This window comes from Ixodes scapularis, unplaced genomic scaffold (genome assembly GCF_016920785.2).
Source record: "Ixodes scapularis isolate PalLabHiFi unplaced genomic scaffold, ASM1692078v2 PGA_scaffold3__209_contigs__length_174095766, whole genome shotgun sequence".
In the NCBI taxonomy this organism is placed as follows: Eukaryota; Metazoa; Arthropoda; class Arachnida; order Ixodida; family Ixodidae; genus Ixodes; species Ixodes scapularis.
The window spans coordinates 170,515,227-170,539,817 of record NW_024609868.1 but is presented as its reverse complement, the minus strand read 5'-3'; the positions used below and the strand labels follow the sequence as shown (position 1 = coordinate 170,539,817).

The following is a 24,591-nucleotide window of genomic DNA, read 5'->3' as shown; positions in this document are numbered from 1 at the left end:
CACGCGACCTCCACCGCTTGCGGCCGGTTTAATAAGGCGCATTCCTCGATCAGGTCTGTTGTGGAGCGCTGCATCGGGCTGTTGAAAAACAGATTCCGATGTCTGCAAAGGCACCGGGCTCTGTATTACCAACCTTCAACAGCCATTGCCATTATTTCGGCATGTGCAGTGCTCCACTACATGTGCCTTGCATCGAGCGAGCCAGAACCGGAGTCAGACTCCGACCCTGAAGACTCAGAGTTGGAGTCTGAGCCGAGCTCGGACGGTTCTGAGCCGAGCTCGGAGAGGTCAGCGTCGGCTCCCGAGAGGCTGGCTCCTGCCGGCCCTCCGGTCGGCCTTCCGGTCGGCCTCTCGGACAGGGGGAAGGCTCTGAGGCAGCGCCTTGTCGCCCGGTTCAGAACTCGCCGCAGACGTGCCCGTGCGGAGCGCCACACGCAAGGGGTCCGCCGCCACGACGGTAGTCCCGACCACCAGGGAGTCCGTCGGGAAGCCCCTCAGCGCCCTCGCTGCGGTGGTGCCCAGCACGGACGCCGCCAGCGACAGGGAACCTCTCGCCACCACGACTGAGGTCCTGACCACCAAGGACCCCGTCACATTCTTGCCCTCAGTGAAGCCCTCCCCGTGGAAGCCGTAAAGTGCACACTTCGCTTCTGCTCCACAGTCATGGCCGTCCACAAGCTACATACTCTCTTCAGCTCCTACACCTTGTGAAGTTCGTCGTACAGCCAGCGTGCTGCCTCCGGATACGTGTCGAGTGCATCGCGGTGAAATCGATACAGCCTTTTTTTATTTTTATGAGCAGAAGGCACGAGACGCAGTCGACAGTGACAGAAAAGGTTCGGAGGTTTAGTTGCCAGACCAACAGGTCATCTGGATTGCCCCTGCAAAGAACTCAGAAGTAATTTAGACTACCCCTAGAAAGAAATGCTTGCTTTTGCAGAGATTGCTTTCTTAGTTGCTGATTGAACCAGGGATATTGTTGTCATGGACATTGTTTCATTTTACAAATGCTTCAAAGCATCTTGCCTTCTGCTCCATTTTATTATCTCTTTTATGGTACTTCATCAAAGTTTGGTGATTGTGTTATCTCAAGACAGTGCACATGTAGTTTGTTTTGAAAATTGCTTTATTTCTTAAAGAAAAACCTGTGACTTCATGAATAAAAGTGTGATAACATGGAATGTAATATTTCATTCTTGGAAGTAAAACTGAGCATCGACTGGAACCATGTAAGCAATTGGGCAATCTTAAGTATATATCACAGATATCTTGTTGAACACTCTGGTCTTATTTGAGCACAATAGTTAAATTTCGAAAGGAAAAAAAATATATATATATATTCTCTGACTAGCATACCACCATATAAACACTGGACCACTTTGAAAGAATTATCACAGATGTTGCGTCAAACATTCTTATTTGAGCACAGCAATAGCAAGTTCTCGAAAGATAAAAAAATTGTTTCTGACTAAAGCAGCCGTCACTCGCGCGCTCCCCGTTGGTTCCGCCGACCCCTCCGCTGCCCCCGGCACACCCGGCTCCTCGTGATTCGACATTTTGTTTTGAAGAAGGCGCGTAGCGCACATCCCGCATAATATTGGAACAACTTTCTCTCCAATTAATTCTTAAATGTATTGCAAAAGGGTACAAAAAAGCGGTTTGTTTTAACAACGCCCAAAAGGTTTTGATTGTTTTTCAATACTTTTACCTGTACTAGAACAGATGCGACGACCAGCGACGCACAGGATTGGTTGCCGTTCCTTCGCTAAACGCAGGAACTGCTCCCCGCGTCGTAGTAAATCCTACCCCGTATCCCGCGCGTAGGGACGCCTCAGGGAATGCGTAGCTACTTCCGCTCGTCGGTGGTTGGCTCCGGACGTCGCTGAAACGGGTGACGGGTGTCAAGTTTGCGATGACGTAGCGGCGTCAAAGTGGGCAGAGCCACCACGTGAGTGTTGCTAGGATACGCTCCTCCTTTGCATTACGTCACTTCCATGTACCTTTTCTTAAATGTCCAACCTAGCGATCCTGGTGTTCTACGACGATCATCCAGATGACGGCCATTTTGATAGCCTCCAGTGCGCCCCCATAGGTCGTGAAAGTTGCGAATATATTTTTAAAATGGTTTGCTGGAGAGGATGATAATGGCAGGAACACGGGCGGGAAGGTCTTTGAGTCGTCCATAAAAAGCAGCATAACTGTATCGTGGAAGAAGCGCTACCTTGTTTTCCGAAACTAGAATAATAATAATAAAAAAGAAAGTGGCAGATTGAGTATTCTGTCCCACTCTGTAGAGGTATTATTACGCTTCAAAGGGGTACTGAGCCAAACATGTCAGTGTTCATTATTAGGGGCGCACGATCTTTCCTCGAGCCAGCAGCCGACGGTGTGCGCGAGCACACGCGACGAAATTAACGTCATAATCCTTTATTCACGCGTAAAATGTCAGGGAAATGTCTCTGCTCTAGGGAAAAAATATAGACTTTTCATCTCCACAGTGGAGTCTGGGGTAAAAGGTAGGCGATTAATTTGTCTAACAGGCACGCAACTTTAACTTGTGTGAGATGAAAAACCTGTGTTTACTCTCGTTTTCCCGGAGCCCATACAATTCATTGTCATCTTAAACGTGAATGGAGGGCTATCACGTCAATTTCGTTGCGTGTGCTCGCGCAGACCGGCGGCTGCTGGCTCGTGGAGAGATCGTGCGCCACGTATTATGGACATAGAGTTATTACAATAAACGCTAGAGGCTCAGCTGGCGCTAGTGTGCTGTTGAATTTTGAAGCAGACAGCAAGCAGTCAGAAATTTACTTTCGGTAATGCATTTCTATTGGAAAAAGCGAGTGCATTTTCTTTCTGCGCTCGAGTATAAGTGCAAATATCACGAATAATGTGTACGTACTAGGCACATTGGAACATTTCTCAGTCACGGAGACGAAATAATTGGTCAGTTACAGCATTTTTATTTGAAATTCGTGGCATGAAAAACGGTGCTAAAACCGCTTCGCACGTGTATTTATGTGCACTGTCGGTCACTGTTAGCTCGAACACGACGTCGACGCTTTCCAGCATGGGGGATATACGTGCCAAACGAACGAAGGACACGTGGAAAATTGAGAGAGACGGCAAGAACTACACAGTAACACTGGATAAGTAACTCCTTGTGCATGCAGACGATCAAAATAAATTGAATGCGATGTAATATACTCTGATTTGCAATAAATAAGTACTGCTTCATTCCTGCTCATGAATATCTGCGAAGACGCTTGTTCTGGGAATTCAAATCATCACCCATCACCCGCACGCTCCAAATCTTTGCAGGAGCCAGAGAGCAGGTGCCCGATAAAAAGTGCCCGACATAGGAAATAATAAAAAGACACACCTTTCGTAGTTCACGTGCTTTATTTTTTGCGTTCGAATGTTTTTTTTTAACCGATCGTAAAGATGCACGACAGAGTCATTTTCATCCAATGACAGGACGGGCAATTAGCAACATATAAGCACCACCGAAATGCTAGCAAACCTTGAACACACTCTACATTCCTTTCGATCGTTAGTTTGCTTAGAATCGTCGCTCGCTTTTACATACTTTCCTTGCAACAGAGGTTTGGGCCTGAAATAGAGCGAAGTTTAACATCATTCTGTAGTAAAGAAAAATGTTGTAACTAAAGCAATTGCACTCTCACAATACCAATAAAGGTACATACTATCCGGTACAATCAAAATGACAAAAGTTATTCATGTTATTTGCCGGCGAAGAGACAGAATTCACGCGCGTTTTCCCATAGGAATACACAGGGAGGCTGGAAAAGTAGACTGCATGCTGTCTGCTTCAATTTGCAACCGGAAATCTCATAGACACTGGCGCCAGCTGAGCCTCTAGCGTTTATTGTAATAACTCTACGAATATGGACACTGACATGCTTGGTTCAGCTTACCTTTAAGGGAAGCATAGACTTATTACAATAAACGCCAGAGGCTCAGCTGGCGCTAGTGTCTACGGGACTTCCGGTTGCAAATTGAGCAGACAACAGTCTACTTTTCCAATTCCCGTGTATTCCTTTTGGAAAACGTACGTGATATTTTTCTTTTTGCCAGGGAATAATATAAATCAGCGTAGTGTCTTTACTGATAACGGGTACTTTGCAGCTTTATTCACATTAAAAAAGTGTAATTTATTTAGGTAATGCTTTTTTTTATCACTGAGCGATGTTTAAGTTAGCGAAATTTGAGGCCCAGGTCTATGTTGTACAGCTTCACATGTAAATATAACCTATCGATTCAAGCAAAAATAAATAAATAAAGTACGTGGGGTTTATTCAAGCCGAAATAGCATTCAGATGACAGATGACTGCTTTATTTTGATTATTCATGCACAGTTTGTTCGAAAATGTCTTTAATAACAATAAGGTTAAAGATACACCAGGGCCATGCCAGCTGGCCCTAGTGTTTCTTTCATATTAATATTAAAGACATTTTCGAACAAAGTGCGCATGAATAATCGAAATAAATCAGTCAGTTTGTAACTAATCAAGTACGTGTTCTTCATTCAATAACTCTATGCTTCGTCCTTGTCGTCTGTTTTGATTGTTTCATTTGACATATATTAGCATCCTTCTAGTGTTTTATCAAGCTGATTCTTCCTGTGTGGTTCATAACATTGACTATATGCGCAAATACGTGCCCTATAATAGCAGTCTACAATGCCAACACGTATTATACATGTGTATTGGGCTATTTTAGCGCAGGGTTCGACACCACGAATTCTAAAGAAAAAAGAAAGACGTTTACAATCCCCTGTAACGCCAAATTAGAGCGCAGCTTTTGTGAAGGAGGAGGGGAAGGTACGGAGAGGAGGGTATTTCCCTCCTCCTCATCCGTACCCTCCCCTCCTCCTCTTCGGCTCGCGTCCCATTTAGCAAAAAATGTTCGCTAAATTTCTCGCTAAAGTTAGGGGGAAAATTCTTCCGCTAAATTTAGCGGAAAAATATTTTCTGCTAAATTTAGGACTTTTTTGTCGCTGAATTTAGCGGTAAAAATCTTCCACTAAATTTAGCGGGGAAATATTTTCGTTAAATTTAGCGGGGAAAATTTTCCAATAAATTAGCATATCCTATTGTAAACCGTTCCAAATTTTTATTCTGTCACAGCACTAAGCGATATTTGCTCTTATAATCGAGAGCACAGAGAAAAAGGCACTTGCGCTTTCCCACAGGAATGCGTTACCGGAAGTCAAATTTAGACTGGTTGCTGACTGCTTCGAAATGTGACAGCACACTAGCGCCACATAAACCTCTAGCGTTGATTGTAATAACTACATAAATAAAATCTTAAACGTTTCTGGAACCCCCCCAAAAAACAATTTAGAGGCGAGCTTTGAAGTATATTTGTTTTGTGAATTTGAATATCACGTTTGCTTTTCCCGAGGATGCAATAAAACACGAGAAAACACCCGAAACCACTGACCAGTCGTGACGTCATACTAGGAAGTGTCGGCGCCAAGCGCGCGTCGCTCTTGTAGGCAGCACGTGCAATTGAAAGACGTCTTCTTCTGACCTTTTTTGAAGATAGCAAGAGTGCGCGTGCATACCTTTGATGGGCACTGGAGAGTCGCGGGAGCGGTGATTTAGAAAACTAATACGACGTCATGATCCGGGAAGAAGGGGATACAGCGGTACTTGGAAAATTATTTTTTGCAGCCTCCATGCACCAGGTTGAAAAATTATCTGGACATCGCGTGATCCTAGAGGCCAAATGAAGATGATTTACATGGTTTTTTTTTTCTAAAATACTGAACCGCGTCAGTTTCCCCTTAGATAGGTATACGACCCGTTATAATTTTTTTGACTGCTTTATGTTATATAGAACCCAACTGAATTATTTATTTATTCAAGTTCCCTTAAAGGCCCTCGTTGAGGGCGTTACATAAGGGGGGGTACATAACACGAGAGTATATAATAGTAACAACGACATATGCGAATACATGGGGTGCTGCAAAACAACGTGGCATCGCCACGAGCAACGGCAATACACAAATTAGTCTGGGTACATGGGGATGTAAGGGGATGAAAACATTGATACAGCCAGTAAAGCACAAAACAAACAAACAAACAAATAAAAAAGGCACAGTGGGACTAACAGAAATGAGCACAAAGAGCGTTGCGAAATGCGGTGGGATCCGTCTGGGTCACAATAAGTGAGGGGAGGTCGTTCCAGTCTACAATAGTACGAGGGAAGAAGGAGGAGTTAAAATAGGTTGTGCTGCCTGAGATGCGGGAAACGTGACACGGGTGATTTAGCCGCGATGAAGATCGCCTCGGGGGTAGGAGGAGCGGGTCCCGGAGCGCAGGGAGGTAGTAATAAATTTTGTGAAAGAGACAGAGTCGCGCTGTCTTACGGCGGACGTTTAGTAAAGGAAGGTTCAGTTCGCACTTCAGCGCGGATACACTAACCGACCAATCGTATTTCTTCAAAATAAACCTGGCAGCGCGGTTCTGGACTGCCTCGAGATGATTTAATGAGTATATTTGGTGAGGGCTCCAAATGGCCGCAGCATATTCTAATTTGGGTCGAATGTATGTCTCATAAGCCAATTTTCGCACGAATGGGGGAGCCGATTTCAGGTTCCGTCTTATGTAACCGAGGCAGCGAGACGCCTCGGCGCATATAAGTTCGATGTGAGCGTTCCAGGTAAGATCGTTAGTTAGAGTCACACCGAGGTATTTATAGGACGGGACGGCTTCGACTAAGTTATTTTCTAACTTGTACGAGAACTGAGATGCTTGCCGTTTTCGTGAAAACTGGATTAACTTGCATTTAGATTTGTTTAGCGTCATTAACCACCTGGTGCACCATGCCTGGACTTCGTCCAGGTCTCTTTGAAGTAAAAGATGGTCTTCAAAAGAAGCTATTCTTCGGTATAGGACGCAGTCGTCTGCGAAAAGGCGGATGTTAGAGGAAATTTTGCCTGGAATGTCATTAATAAAGATCAGAAAAAGTAGGGGACCAAGAACCGAGCCCTGGGGAACTCCCGAAGTAACCTCAGCGCGGGCGGATGAGGAACTATTAATTGTGGTGAATTGAGTGCGAGAGGAGAGGAAATCCTGGATCCAGGAGAGAATGAGAGGGTCAATTCCGAGGCATGAAAGTTTGGCAAGCAGGCGACAGTGAGCAACGCGGTCGAAAGCCTTTGAAAAGTCTAAAAATAGGGCATCAGTTTGGTAGTTGGATTCAAAATTAGTGTGTAACTCGTGGGTGAATTCTACGAGTTGCGTCTCACAGGACAGTCCCTTACGAAAACCGTGTTGCTTGTTGTAAAAGAAGTTATTACTCTCAAGATGAGATACAACGTTTGAGTAGATAATATGCTCTAGGAGTTTTGAGGCTACGCAGGTTAGAGATATAGGGCGGTAATTCCAAGCGGAAGAACGATCCCCATTTTCAAAGACCGGAACGACCTTACCCAGTTTCCAGTCGGATGGTAGGCATCCCTGCGATAAGGACTGCGAGAATATTAAGTAGAGAAATTCACTGGATATTGCTTTGGTGTAATGAAGAATTTTGGGGGTGATGTCGTCAGGTCCTCCAGAGGATGTCAATTTCAAGTTGTCAAGGAGTTTCGCTATTCCAGCGCATGAGATCTCAATAGGTTCCATTGACTCGTACGGTAGTGCTGCCAATGTAGGGACGTCGGCGTCTTCTAATGTAAACACAGACGAAAAATAGTCGTTTAATACTGTGGCACAGTCCGCTTCAGATATCGGGGACCCGTCCTCGTCGGTTAGCTGGATAGAGGAGGAGCGAGAGTTGGGGGATATTATCTTCCAGAATTTTTTAGGGTTGTTACGCAGGATACCAAAAAGATCCTCAAAAAAGAACTTGTGTTTAGCCAGACGAAGGTTCCGAGTGTAGGTTTTAAGGCACAAAAAGTATGCATCCCAGGCAGCGTCGCAGTCTAGATGCCTTGCTCTTCTAAACAATCGCTTTTTTTTATTGTTGAGGGACCTTAATGCTTTGTTATACCATGGGTTGCAATCATCGCTCCGAATATGTACGGAGGGTACAAACAGGTCAACGAGATTATTTAACTTATTCTTAAAAAGTAACCAGTTCTGTTCTATGGTCCTAGAGTAAAAACTGGCGGTATACAAAGGAAGATATGCAGAAAGATTGCTGTTCATTGCGTCGAAATTGGCTTTGGAGTAGTCCTTGATCATTTTTGAGGATGGGTTTCTATAATGGATGGGTAAAGATAACTCCACGGTCAGCAGATTGTGGTCGCTAAAACCTTTGCTTTGGCTAATGGATGTCACCAGGTCTGGGGACGTCGTTAGAATAAGATCAAGGATGTTGTCTTCACGTGTAGGTTTGTCGACGACTTGGGTGAAATTATGGTTTAAGCATAGATCGAGAAAATCCCTGGCTTCACTGGACCCACTAGTTGTTAGACTAAACCAATCTATGTTAGGGAAGTTAAAGTCGCCATAGACTAAGACATGTGATCTTGGGTACCGCTCATTGATTTCAAGCAGCAGAGAATGAAGCTCGTGGCAAAACATGCCGGTATAATTCGGAGGTCGGTAGCAGACACCGATAATAGTTTTTGTGCAGGACGATGTAACACAAACAAAAGTAGCCTCGATATTGAAGCTGGTAGTAATATGAAAGGAAGAAATGCATTTTTTTACCGCTATTAGCACACCACCTCCTCTCTGTGCGGACCGATCACATCGGTAAATATTAAACATTAAGTTAGGGGGTGAGATTTCGCTGTCACTTATCTCAGGCTTTAACCACGTTTCTGTAACAATGACAATGTCAGAATTATTATCTTGAATAAAACCACTGAGCTCCTCACGTTTGGGAAGGAGGCTACGGATATTAGTGAATGTGACTGTATGATTCGAAGTCTTTATACGTAGCGTAGTAGTGGGCGGCGGTGACCGATCAGAAAGAGGTCCTCGCTGCTATCTAGGAATCTCTGTGACGGAGTCGGTCGTAGAGTCATACTGGAAACACCTGTCATTGACGTACAGTTTGTCAAAGCGAATTTTGAAAAGGGAGTTCAGTGATTTGCCATAATTAAAGAGTTTAGTGCGAGCCATGCGTACTGAAAGCGAGAGGTCCTCACGCACCGCGTACTGAGTTTCCTTCAGTTTACCTCCAGAGAATAGAACGTTCTGCTTGTCCTTGAAGCGCAAGAATCTCACGATAATCGGTCGGTTTTTGTTAGCCGAGAACTTTCCCAGCCGGTGGGAGCGTTCAAGGTTTTCGGGGCTTATCTCGACGCCTAGGTTTTGTGCACAAAGCCGGATTACCTTCTCCTCCGACTGGGTCCATGTTTCGGTCTGCGAGTCCGGAATGCCAAAAAACAGCAGATTTGACCTCCGCAGTCTATTCTCTGTGTCGTCGCATCGCGAATTAACCTTGTAAAGTTCCGACACAATACCGCCTGAGGCCTCATGGTCAAGAACGTCGCGGATGGGAGAGGCCTTCGCTGCGGGAAACTGGGCCTCGAGAGCTGTAACTCTATCGGAAAGTGCACTCACATTTTCGTCGGTGGACTTTTGAGCGCTCTTAACCCGCCCAAGCTCGGCAAGCACATCGTTCTGGCTCTTTTCAATCCTGGTGATAATTTCAAGAATACTACCTAACTGCTCCTCCATAGTGGGGCCTGGGTTTGTCTCAATGTCACCCGACATTTGCAGTAGTAAAAGGGACAAATAGCGAACATGAATGCACTTGACAAGGAACGCGAGCACATGCTTACGACAGTCAGGGAGGTCGTAGGGGCACGACATCGCCATCAAACACAAATCGTTACTACGATAACAGGCGGCATTAGAAAGGGGACCAACCTGAACAAAGGATAGGGTTTGCATCGTTTCTCGAGCGATGTCGTGCCCCAACTGGCCGTCCCGCGTGGTGGGCTTTTGTAGTCGTCCGCGGAGGCAGGGGTCACGTGATGTCCCCGAGCTTGAGTGTTGCCAGGCGTCGAAGATGTACGCGTCCGGGTCGGGCCGCGCGAGCCGCGTGGTCGGTGAAAGCATTGGTGGGCCTGTCGCCACATGCTCCGCGGCGATCCGTGAGTCATCCCGTGTTAGCGGGTCGTGGAGAAGATTTCCGGGCGAGGTTGGCGAAGTCGCAGCAAGGGCAGCGGTCAGCAACACCTGAACAGAGGATAGGGTTTGCATCGTTTCTCGAGCGATGTTCCAGAATTATGTTTGTTTGTTTTTTATTAGGCGAGAATGGAGCGACCGATTTCAGGCATTCGAACAAGCAAGCGATAACCAAACGTTGCTTTTTTGCCGATCATAGTAAACCTAAGCTGATATATATCGTTTGAAGTTAAGTCCAGACGCAGCCAATGCTACAAGCGGAAGCATGTGGCCCTGAACAGTGCTTGAACTGCACGAGTGAGCGTGCTTGGCAGGTACGTTGGAAGCTCGGAGCTCGCGCTTGTAGCATAGGCTGCGCCTCGACTTAAGCTGAAACATAGCCTTCTCTTTACTCACAGAGCCTGGCAGTTCGACGACGGAACCATAGAGTGCCCAGTCGCAGATATGGAGCGTGAGGATCTGGTAGCACAGAGAGAACATCAAACAGCCTACTATCGGGGAACCTGGATGTCAGCGCACAAATTTTTCCAGCGGTGAGGACCCGAAACACATTTGTTTGCTCTGGAGAAGTGTGTTTCGGCGTCTGGCCGCAGCGGGGCGTTAGTCACGTGGCTCTCCTCTCACCCCTTGTCTGCCGCTGTACCTTTTTCATTTCGGCGTGAAATAGAAGCGTTCAATCTCGGCCTCTCTACTCCATCTCACAAATGTCTGCAGTAAAGACAAAGGAACAGGCGCGTGAGCCTAGCTCAGCAAAACGCTTTTGTTTGTACGAGAACTCGTGCATAGGAGGCACTTTCCAAAGCCACGCGCTCGTGCCCATGCCTTTGTCTACACTGCTGATGCTTGTGCAGATGGAATATAGGTGACAGTTCGCTCTGGGCCGGCTTGCTAGAACAGCGTCTAAGCTGAGGCTGGCTGTAAGAAGAAAAAAAAAACAGTGGTGGGGCGCGCGAGCGTCTTGAGACGCGGAGTCCCGCTCGGCTCGTGCGCTGGCTTTGGCAGCGCTTTCTTTCCCCGCTTCGGCTTAGACGCTGTTTCTAGGAAGTCGGCCCTGGTTTGGAACGCACGTTCGTTTATTCTACACTTGAATATTGGCGTGACTAAAACCTCGCATGCACAAAGTTTTCAGTCACCGAAAGCTAAACCTTTTCACTCTAGTGACGCTAAAACCGCTCAAATTAGTCGTGTCACAAACTTAGAGCACACGACCACCGCTAGGGGCTGTTTCGCGGCCTGTGGTTGGCCCCGAGATGCCCGCCTATCCAAACGAATGATTGACCAAGTCTCTCAATAAACGGCTCTGGGGGAACCTGGACATCAGCGCACAGCTTTTGCAGCGGTGAGGACCCGAAACACATTTGTTTGCTCTGAAGGAATGTGTTTCGGCGTCTCGCCGCAGCGGGGCGTTAGTCAGGTGGCTCTCCTCTCATCCGTTGTCTGCTGCTCTACCTTTCTCATTTCGGCGGCCATTTCTTGTGGCGATCTGCCAAGAAACGAAGCATAATGCGCATTCGCTCGTGCTATCAGCTCGTTCTCGCTGCTCCTGCGATGAGTTCATGACCGTGATTGTGATCAATGCAGGTTAACATCCTTGTATTGTTTTAATAAATTCAAACTTATTTTCTTTTTAATTTTAGAGGGGACTGTCATGACTAACCTTGATAGATACTAACACTAATATATTCAGAATATTAATCAGACACACTTCTTGAAACATTCATTTATCTATAAACTAGTGCCACTATATAAGATGTGCTTCAGTGTAACGACACTTGCCCATCTTGTGGCTTAAAATCATCGTTGAAGGTTTTCTGAATCTTTAACTGAAATCACAAGAAACGCTTTTCGGTCCTCCAGAAATGTTTAAACAGTTTGCGACAGAGCAAAGCTATATTTCACGAAATTCCTAACACCGAAACTATTGCTGAGGAAGACGAACTTTGAATAATGACGATCGGCAGTTCCATCTGCTCTGCAGAAGCACCAAGTGGCTCTACAATAAACTATGCAAGCTATATAGTGCCACTAATGCAAGCATAATCGGCTTAAAAAACTTAAAAAAAGGACAATTATGATGATAGATGCGGGACCGCTGCCCTTGGCGATTTTCTGAACATTCAAACTCAGCAGTTTTAGGCATTAGGAATAGGCAGTCTTGGCGAAAAAACGAACCGAATCAGTTTTGGTAGTTTCTTTTTTTTAGTAATTTAATATATATCTAAATGAGGAATATCTGTGCCAATAAACCATCTGCGAAATTGTCCGAATGTCTGGCAACACCCTGTGCGCTGAAATCTTTGTTACGCCGAGATTCCTCCGTTTTTTGTCAATTTCCAAGCGTTCTCGGTAACAATCGAGGCCAACTGCTGACCGTCGTCGATCCTCAACCACACCGGAGAGCTCAAGATTCGTATTGTTTTGCGCACTTTTTGCATATGTACGTGCTTGTCGACCCGCTGGTTTCTCGCCGCAACCAGCATGGTGGACGTACACTTGAGCTCGAAATTTGGCTTTGAGTGGGGCAAAAGCACGGGCGCGGCGGAGGCCTGGGTTTCGAAAGGGCTTTTGTTGCCTGAGTGCTTGGGAGAGAGGAAGGTTTTTGAGAACTACGCTTTTGCGCCTTGGCTTTTGCAAGCGCCGAAGCAAACATGTGAGGTGGAGCATGTCCCTCGGCGCCCAGCAAGATGGCGCTGTGCATTTCGCATATAGTCTATGACGAAGGATGTCTAATACACGACCAACTCTATACTTACGACCACTCCATGTGAGCGCTCCCTATGGAAAAGCCTGCTCCCGGCTGAAGCGTGTTTCACGTGCAGCGGTTTTGGCCCTAGAGCGGCGCGATTTCTGCCGTCGCGGCACTCGTGCCGCTCAACCGCTGCGGCTAGTCAGAGCGCCGCGAGGGCAGAAATCGCGCCGCTCTAGGGCCAAAACCGCCTCATGTCAAACACGCTTGAGGGCGGTGTTTTCGCGCCGCCTAGTGAAAGGCGTTCTCACTAGGGGGCCCAAAAACTCGGTGCTCCTACCTCGTCGGGTTCTTCTGTTATCCGGGGGTGCGTGCCAGCAGATAGCGCTTTGTGGTTTCAAGCGCGTCCAGGCTGTAAACGGTCTTTTCTCTATGTAAAGAATACTGAAGGAGTCCAATTCGGTAATCAGTTTGCTTTTTTTTTTCTTTGTTTATTTTGCACAGCCAACACTAGATGGTATTGGCTGCGCCCGCGCGCGGCCAACGCCATAGAGTTTAACACAACCTGGTGAAGCCGCGAAAAGGCGAAAAAAAAAAAGACCGACTCCAGGCTCGCCACGAGGTACCGCTGAAACTCGGCCCTAAGGAAATGCGTGCTGGAGTGTTTTCAGATGGAGTGGTCTTAAGTATAAAGTAGGTCGTGGTCTAATACATCGTAATATGTATATCTCTTACAGCCCGCTTTATTAGATGCCATTCATATTTATATGCCCGGTGCGTCGAAAACAGTAAAGTTTGATAGGCTGGTACAATATCATTACTTTTAATATTAACAAAAGCACACGACCGCTTTTTTGCAAATCTCCGAGGTTTGACACCTTATCAAATATTATACCGTATTTCAATTACCCGTTAAACAAAATGAGAACTACCATCATCTAAAATATAACATTCGTATGACTGCAGTAAATTATTTCACAAACAGCATTATATCTGCATTCAACATTTTCGAGAAAGTAAAGAAGAACAAAAAAAAAGAACAGTTGCAGTTATTTTGAAAACTTTAGTAGATCTCATCGAGAACATAATAGTGATAAGCATTTGTGATTTTATAGAAATAGTGGGGAAACTGTACACAAAGTAAGTAATAACAAAAGAAAAAAGCAAAAAAACTCGTGAACTTTTGCTTTTATAGTTAACAAAACAACATAATCCAAATCGTGGGGTTTTCAGTTTGTTCTTCACAAAATGAGAACTAGAATAGCCATGAAAGTTCAGGCCTCCCTTTTCGCGACGCTATAATTTTCCAGAGACATCATAGCACAACATAAGTTATACCAGAAAAAGGGTAATTATATTACCATTCAATTCAAACTACTCATTCAAAAAGGTATTTAGGATTTCACGTGTAACGATCGATCAAATAGCACCTAAACTGCCATAATCAGTAAGACTGCGGGCCCTTAAGAAGTGAACTCCGAGAAAGCGCCAATGTCTTCGCGCTAGCAGTGTCGCGAGTGCACCCGGGGATTCAGCAACAAGGTGGGCCCAGGACAGGAATGTGAGGAAGCGACATGACTCTGCCGAAACGTTTTGTTTATACATCTACAAGTGGTCAAGACCTCGGTTTCAGTTCTACCTCGCTCATTCGACGATATGATTTCTCCATGTCCTTATGTGGGACTCCATGCCACCCGATGGTAGCAAGTCCGTGTGAAGTGCCTGATTCCATGTTCAAACATTGCCCCATCGGCGTCTCAAACGCACGCTTATGGGGTCCGCAAACTGATTCACATGCATCCTCTGTCCAGGCGGCATAGAGAAGCTCTCAGGCGAAACATGGCGTCCACGCGGCGAATCGACATTGTCTGTACTTGGAGTAACGCGGATACGACTGAATGATGTCGCCCTAGAACATAAAGGTGGATTCAAACGACGGACATTTACGCTGAAAATTTCCTACAAAATTCGTGATGTTGCCTTTGATGGAGCTCGAAATTGGCAATTTTCATGCAGAAAACGCAGGCGAATCTTGGGAACATGTACGCGGAACTCAGGAACGCGTTCGCAAACCTAAGGATTCTTGCGCATCACGTGGGAAAACGCCGATAAATATGTCCGCGGACCTGGCGGACTGCGGTCATCGCTATGTTAAACGCGTTCTATTATCGCTCTTTCATAGTCCACGTATTTCAGCGGTACTCTGCGGCCTTGAAGTGAACGCGCCGGAAGTCGAGTGCACCGAACTGCTCGTGCAACTCTTTGCTGCACGATCCCTTTTCTTTCTTGCTTAATGTGCACGTTATGTTTATTGTTTTTGCGTATGGCGCGTGTCTAGCTCGTCTTGAAAAGCGACGAGGACACGGGTGATTAGCTCTGAAGAGAGACGTTGGTGAAAAGCACTCTCACGGCCTCTTTTATCTGCGTACTGGTTCAGACACGGCGTATAACGTCGTTGTTGTAAAAGTCGTTGTTGTGCAACCCCAGTTGTACAAAGGTTTTCAGGAATGAAATTTAAAAAAAAAAAAAAAAACTTTAATGTTGGGTATCTTTATATCTGTCATTCTCAATGTCAAATTGACCAGACGATAGTGCGATTCCAGTCGAGCATTGCATGCATTGTGTCACGCTTCTCTTTTAGCTCGGAGCACAGCAGAGGCCACGAGCCTAGTATTGCGAAGATTCCAGGTACCGAGCTTGCTTTGTGGCGTGTGCAGTGAAAGCAGCAAACAAAGCCAGGAGCTCGGACTCACACTCCTGGCTTCAGTTCACAGTAATCATGAATCAAATACAGCACATCCGCAGACCCGTGGACTTGCACTTCATGATGTGGAAGTCACGTGACCTGCACATTTTTCCGGCCAGCGAATTTCGCCGTCAAGATTTGTCCGCCCCGTAAATACGCCTTTAAACGGCGCTTCCTTTGTTCGAGAGGGGAATCACGATTTCTCTGCGCCTGCTGGGCGCTTCAGCAAAAGCAGACTTTTTGAGAAAATCAATCACATACCTGGGAGACGTGTGGGCGAGGACTGTGCGTCAGAACGTCTTTTTGCAAAGGTTATTCACTGCCGCTACAATTAAATTCTGCCGGGCACCGGGTGGGACAAATTCATGGCCGATCGCAACTGTCTAGACAGTCCTATTATCCGCGACAATGTGTTTAGATGAGAGGGTGGGGTGTGTTGCGATTTGTACTCGAAAAATATAGCAAAAAATTCTAAGAAAGAGCGAAAAGTCGTCTTTACTGCTCTTCTATTATTTTTTTTAAACTATATTTGAGACTTTAAGGCAAGCGTAACAAATGAAAACAAGCCACAGGCCCGGAGGGATGGTGGGTCAGCCAAGAGAAATATCGCCTGCGACTTCTTTTAAACTAAAATAAAAGAGGAGCGGCCTGCTGCAAGAAATTTCCACATGATGCAAAAGGCCCTAACTATGCGTTTTGTGAGCTTCTATTGCGCTGAACGGACGAACGATCAAGGCTGATGTCTCTGGCAATGGTTGCTTATATAATCGCGAGTGTCCGCTCTGCGCGGACGCAAGCAGACATAGTCGGAGCGTCTGCGCTCGGAGCGCAAATCGTAAAGGATAAAAACGATGTCAGAGTGTGAGAGTCGTGCAAACAAATGTTCTCACAAAAGGAATACCCCCCCCCCCCCTTTTAAAGAAAAAGAAGGCAGAGCTAGGAAATCGCTTGTAATCAACGTCTTAGATCTCAGTTGAATGCAGAATTTTATGGCATCGTTTTTGAACATTAACTTTATATTCTCCCTTATATTTAAAGCCCATTCGCGAAAACCCAATTAGATTATAGTTACAGTTATATAAAAAAATAACTCGTTAGAGTTCCAAATTTAAAAAAAAAAGTTAGTCGATACAGTACCGCTATTATATTTACGACTTACCACGTACCCAAAACTTCATTTTGGAAATACAGATTCCATAGCCGAAGCAATAAAGCTTATCTCACAGTCAGTCCTTCGCTGTTCAACCGCTCCTTGTGGTACTTCCGAGCCGGGTATGCAACAAGACAAAATAATCACGAAAACTTGGAAACAGCGCGAAAAAAAACAACAACAACAACAAAGGACAAGGACGAGAAGTGAACGAACACAACGTCCAAGTTTTCATTATGCACCAACTATAGTCCAACTTCACGCCTTGTTGCAAAACAATCACAATGGCTTTCAACGAGGGGTCGGCGGTTTCAGCAAGAATTTCCCTTTAATTGGACAGGAAAATGGCAGGAGACAATACCACTATTATCTTAGCAAAACGGAGGTGCATCCCTGACGGCTTCTCACTCGCCCTCGCCCCTTCCCCCTCCCCTTCCCCCCTTGCCCATCCTACCGCGCTGCTTCTGCTCCGCCTTATATATATACCTTCGCAAAAAAAGCACTCCGGCTGCCGCCATTTTGCGACTCGAGCGACCCCTATCAGCCAAACATTCCTGCCCCCTGCCTCAGCTGTGAAAACCCGGTCAGCGCGACTCCCCACTTGCATTGTGCATTCGGAATTCACCGGCTTTCCTTGGACGTTTTTACTCTAGTTGCCTCTTTAGGATTCATGCGTGTTTTGTGTTATCTTCCACTTTGAGAACCAGGGAATACCAGGGCCTGCTCGACCTTCGCAGGAAACGAAAGAAGGGAGCGATCGTGAAGCTGCACGCGACGCGGGCCGTTTGACGTTCTTCGAGGATTATTTTTGTTGATATAATCTCCGAAAAGCCTTCCCGGCTCTGTTCCCGGTTTCGGCGAGAAGTAGATGATAGGGTCTGGGGCAGACTTGCACGTAGTTTAACTACTCTACTCAAGTTACTGCAGTTCAGCTACTTTTCTGGGTAGTTTAGTAACTTTCAATTACAGTTTTTATTTCGGTAATTCGTAGTTTACTTTAATTACTTTTTGATTAACTTCTACTCAAGTTACAACTTGCTTTTCGAATTCTAATGGTTGTTTTGCCTATCAACAAACATTCCTGCCCAAAGGAGATAAGATGTTGGAAGATCAACTGATATTTGCAAAGGGGGCAAGCATGTAGCGTAGGAAAGGGGGGGGGAGAAAATGGTTTGAAGAGACCGAAACCCCCCAAAATTTTCACAAGCCCCCTCCCCCCCCCTCCCCCCCCCCCCCCCCCCACACACACACTGCAACAACACTGCTACGATGCGCGAGGAGCGAACAGACACGACGCAAGAGAGGCCGAGTAAATGCGGGATTAGCGCCGAAGACTGGCGTTTCTCTGTGTCCCGGAGCTCAAAGATACTTGAGCGATTTCAAGAAAGGGCTGGTCTCAACTTTTCCCCAACGTAGAAACTCTCGCCCACTAGAGGAGGTGCACACACTGCATCCTCACTCAAAGGAGGCAACAAAACGCAGCACCTGCTCTGAAACTGATCTGGTGCTCCCGTAGTTTGTGCTGTACTCGAAGAATCGCGTGCTAAGGGGTAACGCAAAGATTACCTTTTTGCGTTGCCTTTCCTTCCAAAACTCAGAATATGCAGATCTTCAAAGATTCAAAGATCGTTCAAGAAACCTGTAGTAATTCTCCCAACGTTTTTATATAAAAATAATGAACAAGCAGTGTTGGGAAGTACTCTATGTAGGTGGTACTTAAAGTACTACTGTTTAGAAAAATTTTTACTTTACTTGAAGTAAATTTTTTGAGCATGTACTTGTATTTCCGAGGAAAAATCCCCACTTCAATGTACATTCCCCGAATATGAACACAAAAAACGGCGATATCGTCTTGTAAAAACGCGTTCTTTCGAGACGTCATCTGGTCATTTCTCTGAGTGAAGTAATGTCGGCTGTAAAACCGATGGAAATAAGTGCCTAATAAGTTGATTGTGTCAAAAAGCTCGTCAGCGAGAGTAAAACAACTACTCTGCGGCGACTTGACCTTATACAATATTTTCTGCCATTTCCGTAAAAAAACCGATGCACCTCCGATTACCCCTGGAGCAATGCATACCAGTTAAAAAAAGCACTGTATAGGGAATGAAAGGGCATCATGAAAGATTGTGGTAAAAGTGCTTGTACTTTACCTTAAAATATATTGTGCTTATATACGTTCCTTCGAGTAGATTGCACCCGGTGTACTTCCTCCTTTACTTGAAATACATAACAGGCTCTCATTTACTTTGTACTTTACTTCAAGTACTTTTTAGATGTACTTTACGCAACACTGCAAACAAGCAAGCACTGTCTAAAAAATGAAGCTCAGACAGTACTAAACCTTAAAGTAGAAATGAAACATTCGCAGTACATCATTGGCCAAACAAACCAGAAAGTGGAAAACAATTAGGCACGCAGAAACAGAACCGGCTATTAAAGCACTTCTGTGAAAAAAACGAGCCGATTCATATTTGGCTCACACAATTTCGCTAACGGATCAAAAGCTCTGTACTTTCTTTTTATCACAAAAACATTTAAAAGTAACTTCAAAAGTAACTTCAAAAGTAATTCGCTACTTTTTACGGTAATTAGTAATTTCCTCAATTACTTTCTATTTGAGTAAATTCTACTCTACTCAAATTGCTTTTGACGTCAATACTCAGCAACTTAACTTAATTACTTTTTGGAGTAACTTGTACATGTCTGGTCCGGGGTATGGGGACTGAATTGACACGTTCGTTCATTTGCTTTAGTGCTGTATAAAAAAGCATCACTCTTCAAAACGTAGCCCAGACAAGACGGATTTCGTCCGATCATCGTGAAGTGAGTATCGTCGACACTGTGTATGTTGATATTCTGTGTTATTTGAGACCTTTCTCAAATCCTGTTCGGGTAACGCAGCTTCGTGAGGTACGTACAATAAATGTTGTTCGATTGATGAGACTTGTTGAATTTCATGTTGTGAGCTGGGAATACTCATGCAGTTCGGCTATCCAGTGGTGTGGTCAAATATTTTGGACAGTCAAGACCTTTCTAGATTGACACGGCTGAGCGTATGATGCCGTTAAAAAGATCAACACAAAATGAAACAAACATTCCAGTTGCATTGGTTCTGTCGCGCACGGACTCGCCGAAAATAGCTTTCATTTGTTTGTTTTTGTTCTCAAAAATAGTGCAATGCTTTCTTAAAAAAATCCGAGAAATTCTCTTTGCCGTAGAACACACACAAAAAAAAATAAATAAAACAAGGCGACTTTGCCGCCACAAGCGTCTGGAATTGCGCCTACGCAGGCGGCCGCAGCCTAATGACGAGAAAACCCACAGCCCAGGACAGTCAGGCAACACTGACGTACACTCTCAAAACCAGGGACGCACGCTGTAAATCACTTCGTTCGAGACTGCCGCTGGAAAGGTCTATAGACACCTACCAAAATCAAAAAGTCAAATTGGACGTTTTAGTGATTTATACAGGGTAAGGTTGGTCTGCCAGTAGGGGCGACACTGGTTGCAGTGTAGATGAGCAATTTTGCCAGTGCAGTACGACTGCTAACCTGGGGTCTTTAACGTGCATCACGCAGCAGTGATACACGACCGCACGCCGGTACGGTGCTCATCAAGCTTGAAACAGGCAGGGGTGGGGCTCCAACCCAGGATCCCTGGGTTCTACTGCGCGAGCTTTCGCTCTGTCTATAGACACCTACCCAGTGCTTACAAATCTATCGCCCAGAGTGCATCTTCACAGCCCAGCGTCCACGTTTTCGTGACCTCGGAAAGCGAGCAAAGCACGCGTCACATACTAAACTCTAAAAGGGGCGCCTGCTAGAAGCCTTTTCTATGGTATTTTGGACGGGAGATTGAACTTTGGAGGGCACTTTCTCGAGCTTGTTGTCCCTAGAGCACGGCGGAAGAAACACCGTACCCTAGAGCCACAAAATGAGCTGCGCTTAGAGCATCGGCACTCTGTTCCCCGACATTGTTGTGGGCGTCGCCATTTTGGAGCTTGTGCAGAGCAGACGGAACTGCCGATCGTCATGATTCAAAAGTGCGACTTCCTCAGCATTAGATTTGGTGTTAGGAAGCTTGTGTAATATTGCTTTGCTCTTTCGCAAGCTGTTTAAAGATTTGTGGATAAGGAAGAAACGTTTTCTGTGATATGAGATAAACCTTCAGAGAACTGGCTACCATGATTTTAAGCCACACTATGGGCAAGTGTCGTTACTCTGAAGCGAATACCTTATTTAGTGGCACTCGATGTCCCCAGAGCCCGATGCTTACTAACAGAGCATAACAAAGAAATGGAACCTCGGCTTGCACGGTTTGGGCACGAGCGCTTCGCTCTGACCAGTGCTTTGGCTGCACAAGGAAAAGTCTTAGAATCGTCATCTTCGATTTCTTTGATCAGAAACAAACACAAAAATTCGGTTCCTTACCCCCACAGCTGAAGCGGTACGCTTCAGCTGTGGTGGAAAAAAAACGAATTTCGATCTATTCAATCTAGTTGCCATATCATCGAGCAGCGACAGAAGTTAAGGCTTCAATACAAGAGCGTGAGAACGAGATCGCAGTTTTGTAGATTCCTGCTGCAGGACAAGCACTCACGCTAAAAGGCACGCTCCAAAGCAAGAAGCGTAGGCTATTTCGCGCCTGAGGCTTTGGCTGCAATTGGGTTATAGACGCTTTGCAGCAGCTGAGCATGGGAGCCGCCATAACCAATCTTCAGATTTTGTTTCCCCTTACACCGTTTACTTCACTTCATCATTCTCATTGTGCTAGCAGGTTATTGTGATTTGACTCATTTCAGACTATTGTGTTCTCCCAGCCTTGGCCTTTGTGGAGACCCTTCAACGCGCGTTTTAGTGGCTCGGTATCTCGGTAAGACAAGAGAAGGTCAGCAATAGTGGCTGCCCTCTGGAGCGTGTGTAAAGCGTAAATAGCAGCCTATGGTAATAGGCGGCGAAGCGCGAGGAGCACGCGGCAGGTCGATCTTCGCTACAAGGCGAGCAGAGTTTTCCGGCCGGTCTAGGGTTAGGCAACCTGAACAGTCGTAATACGGGCTTTGAGCACGCAGGTTGCCCATAGACTTCAGGCCTGCAATCCAGGCGCGATCAGGACGCTCAGCGGGATGTCACCACTGTCGATGAACTCGATAACAATCTTACTTGTGGAATGCCTCGTGGAAAACCATGCGGCTGATTACTCGGATAACACCCCTATTTATGGGGTACCTCGTGGGATACCAAGTAGCTGATATCAGAAGCAAGACGGAAGAAATTCCTCCTTTGACACGTAGGCTATAAATGGCGATTTATTATCTGGTGTCCACACCGGCCTCACCCAATCATTACATGAGGCTAAGCGCCATCCTTACGGGTATCCTCCTCATCTGCAGCGGTTAGCTGGAATATAAAAATACTCTGGCTAACCGCTGCACACTGTTTGAGGCACTATACTGCGCAGCGTGTTGCTTTTCTGTCATTGAAGCGGAAACAGAACCCGTCCATCTAAATTGCCTGGCTTGCTTTGCTTGAGAAAACATGTCTTTGAATGAAAACAACAAAAAAAAGTTTATTTAAGCTCTGATATTAGATATCGATAAAAAGTTAGTGGACTTTGATAGCAGTGATCAATTACAGGCGTAGCAAAATACCAATTAAGGAGAAATGTTTTCGTAACGCTACTCGTTACCAAGAATTTATGTTGGCTTGCTCATAGTCGAGTGGCAAAACAAAAACGAATTTCCATCTTGTATTATCGCGAGATCGGCTTGTTTTAGCTAGATTTAGGTAATCCCAAGCTCTCTCAGGATAAATGGCTCTGATACAAGACAGACAACGTGAACGGCGTAAACGATATGATTCAACCCATAGCTTAAACCTCTGTCGTGCTTCCTTTCAATCCCGGTGCTGCTTTGGTCATTTGGGGTGATAGGCGTGAACCGCACTTAGGAACTGCATTTTTTTCCACCACGCTTTTGCTGCGTTTCAGGCAGACTCGCGAAAGAAGGTGTCAATCAAGGCTGTCATTGCTCGAGAACCCAAGCAACAACCGGGACCATAACATGTTACTGAAGCCCATTGTGACGAAAAAGTCTGTACCATATTCTACCTACTGCTACTGGGGAGTATGCAGTATGTACCTTTTTGCGACGGACAATAAAGAAGGTCTATCTAGACAGACCTTTCTTAATGTACGTTTGAGTGAAGCCTCAGCATTCTGTTGAGGCTTGTGAGAGACGATGGTGGACGACGACGGGACGGAGGGCACGTGACAGGCGGTTAGCCGAAGAATCACCAGCTGGCGCAAGACAAGACGTGCCGCGTGAGGCTGGGGCCGGGCAAAAACGATAAAGCCGTTCGGGGGGTCTGGCTCGGGGCGATCCCCGGAGCGGTCCGCCAGCGAAGTTTTGGAGCGGGACAGGTGGGAACGGCGAGCCCTGGCCATTCCGGCCTAGGCCATGTCGATCCCGGGTTTGGTTTCGCAGCGAGACTCGGGCTATGATCGCTCGGGACAGCTAGCCTACGCAGCACTGGCTTGAGAGGACAATCTGCAGGCCTGGATACGGACTCTAACTGCGAGCTCTGAACGATGGGTGAGAACCAAGGTCGGCGGGCCCGGACTGCCGGCTCTCGAGGACGGGTAACCGGGAAATACAGTAAACTTATGCGCTGTCTTCTCGGTGTGTTGTGTCACTCCCTGGGAGACGAGCGAAGCACAGACCGACCGGGCGGCGATTATTATAGAGCGAGATTACCCCAAAGAATACAACAGGCTTCACCGTCAAAGCCCACCTTGGTTCGAGCCCCCCTGTCGTCAAAGCTGGATCAGACCGTATACCTTCTCACGGCGTCATTCGGTACTGCTCGACTAACTGACCTTCCCATGTCAACTTCGCGCACTTCGAGGTAGTGACGGGTGCCTGACGATAGGCACAGTACGTCATTACGAAACGTGAGCCAAGGCACCGCTAGCAGAATTAACACGGTTTAAAGAGACTTCGTTGCGGTTGTAACCCCAGAGGACCCTGGCGGTTGCAATTCCTTGTCACCTTCTGCTCTTTGCCTGTTGCTTGACCTGAGCTGTAACACCTTTCAATGTTTGCTGTTTCGACATTGCGAATGTTTACCAACTCTTCCATCTGGCTATAATTCGTGTCAGGTCACATCTACCGTCAAGTTAATATATTTGCTATTGGAAACTACATATCTTGCTGCTCCATCGCTATGAAATATTGCCGCGAACGAAGCTGACCAAATAGGCAGCGCGCCCGTGGCGTAATTTTTTTTTTTTTGCCGCCATTGACATATGCAACCAAAAAGTACAGTACTGTAAAAGTGCCGACAACCGCTTACCGACTGAAGTGGCATGGTTACAAAAAAATGACATTTAACAGTTCTCGGTTGTTGGTGACAACTCTGGGACATTTGATCGAACCTTCCAAACTTCGACAATGTAAGGGACAGACTCGGAAAAGTATTCCCCCACAGGCTACAAACCGTATGCCATGGGAATCCAGAGGAAACTCCTTTTTTAAAGTACGGTGCAACACATCCCAGAAAAATACAGCGTCCCAACAGTCCAAGAAGACATGCTCAACTGACTCAGGTTTCTTACACAAAAAACAGTAATCACCCAACGCGAAAAAAAAAAAAAAAAAACGCGCCCGTGGCGTAGCGGTTATTGCGCTTGCCTTCCACGCAGAAGGCCATGGTTCGATTCCTTGCCGCATCTAGACATTTTTGTTAACACTGTAATGTGATGTTCTGGTAAATTCCAGAACCGTCTTGCTGATTCGAGGTTAAAATGTTCCGCCCACCGAACCTTCTACGCCGAATGTTCCAGAAGCACACGCGTGTACAAAAGGGGCCTCTGCTTAGCAAGCCGCCCCAGCGCC

The 24,591-nt window shown here is 46.1% G+C and overlaps 1 protein-coding gene across 7 annotated transcripts in view; it reads right to left on the bottom strand.

Annotated features, from left to right (window-relative positions):
• LOC121837154 overlaps positions 1 to 24,591 on the bottom strand; it is a 174,513-nt gene that overhangs the window by 40,329 nt on the left and 109,593 nt on the right. For 5 of the 7 annotated variants that reach the window (XM_042292658.1, XM_042292657.1, XM_042292663.1 and 2 more), the window contains one exon: positions 8,764 to 10,169. In XM_042292658.1, coding sequence (XP_042148592.1) covers positions 8,967 to 10,169 — 1,203 coding nt within the window. In that variant the 3' untranslated portion in view covers positions 8,764 to 8,966. Of the gene's footprint in view, positions 1 to 8,763; positions 10,170 to 10,514; positions 10,687 to 24,591 lie in introns of those variants that run through there. The other 2 variants (XM_042292662.1, XM_042292664.1) reach the window with 2 other exon arrangements.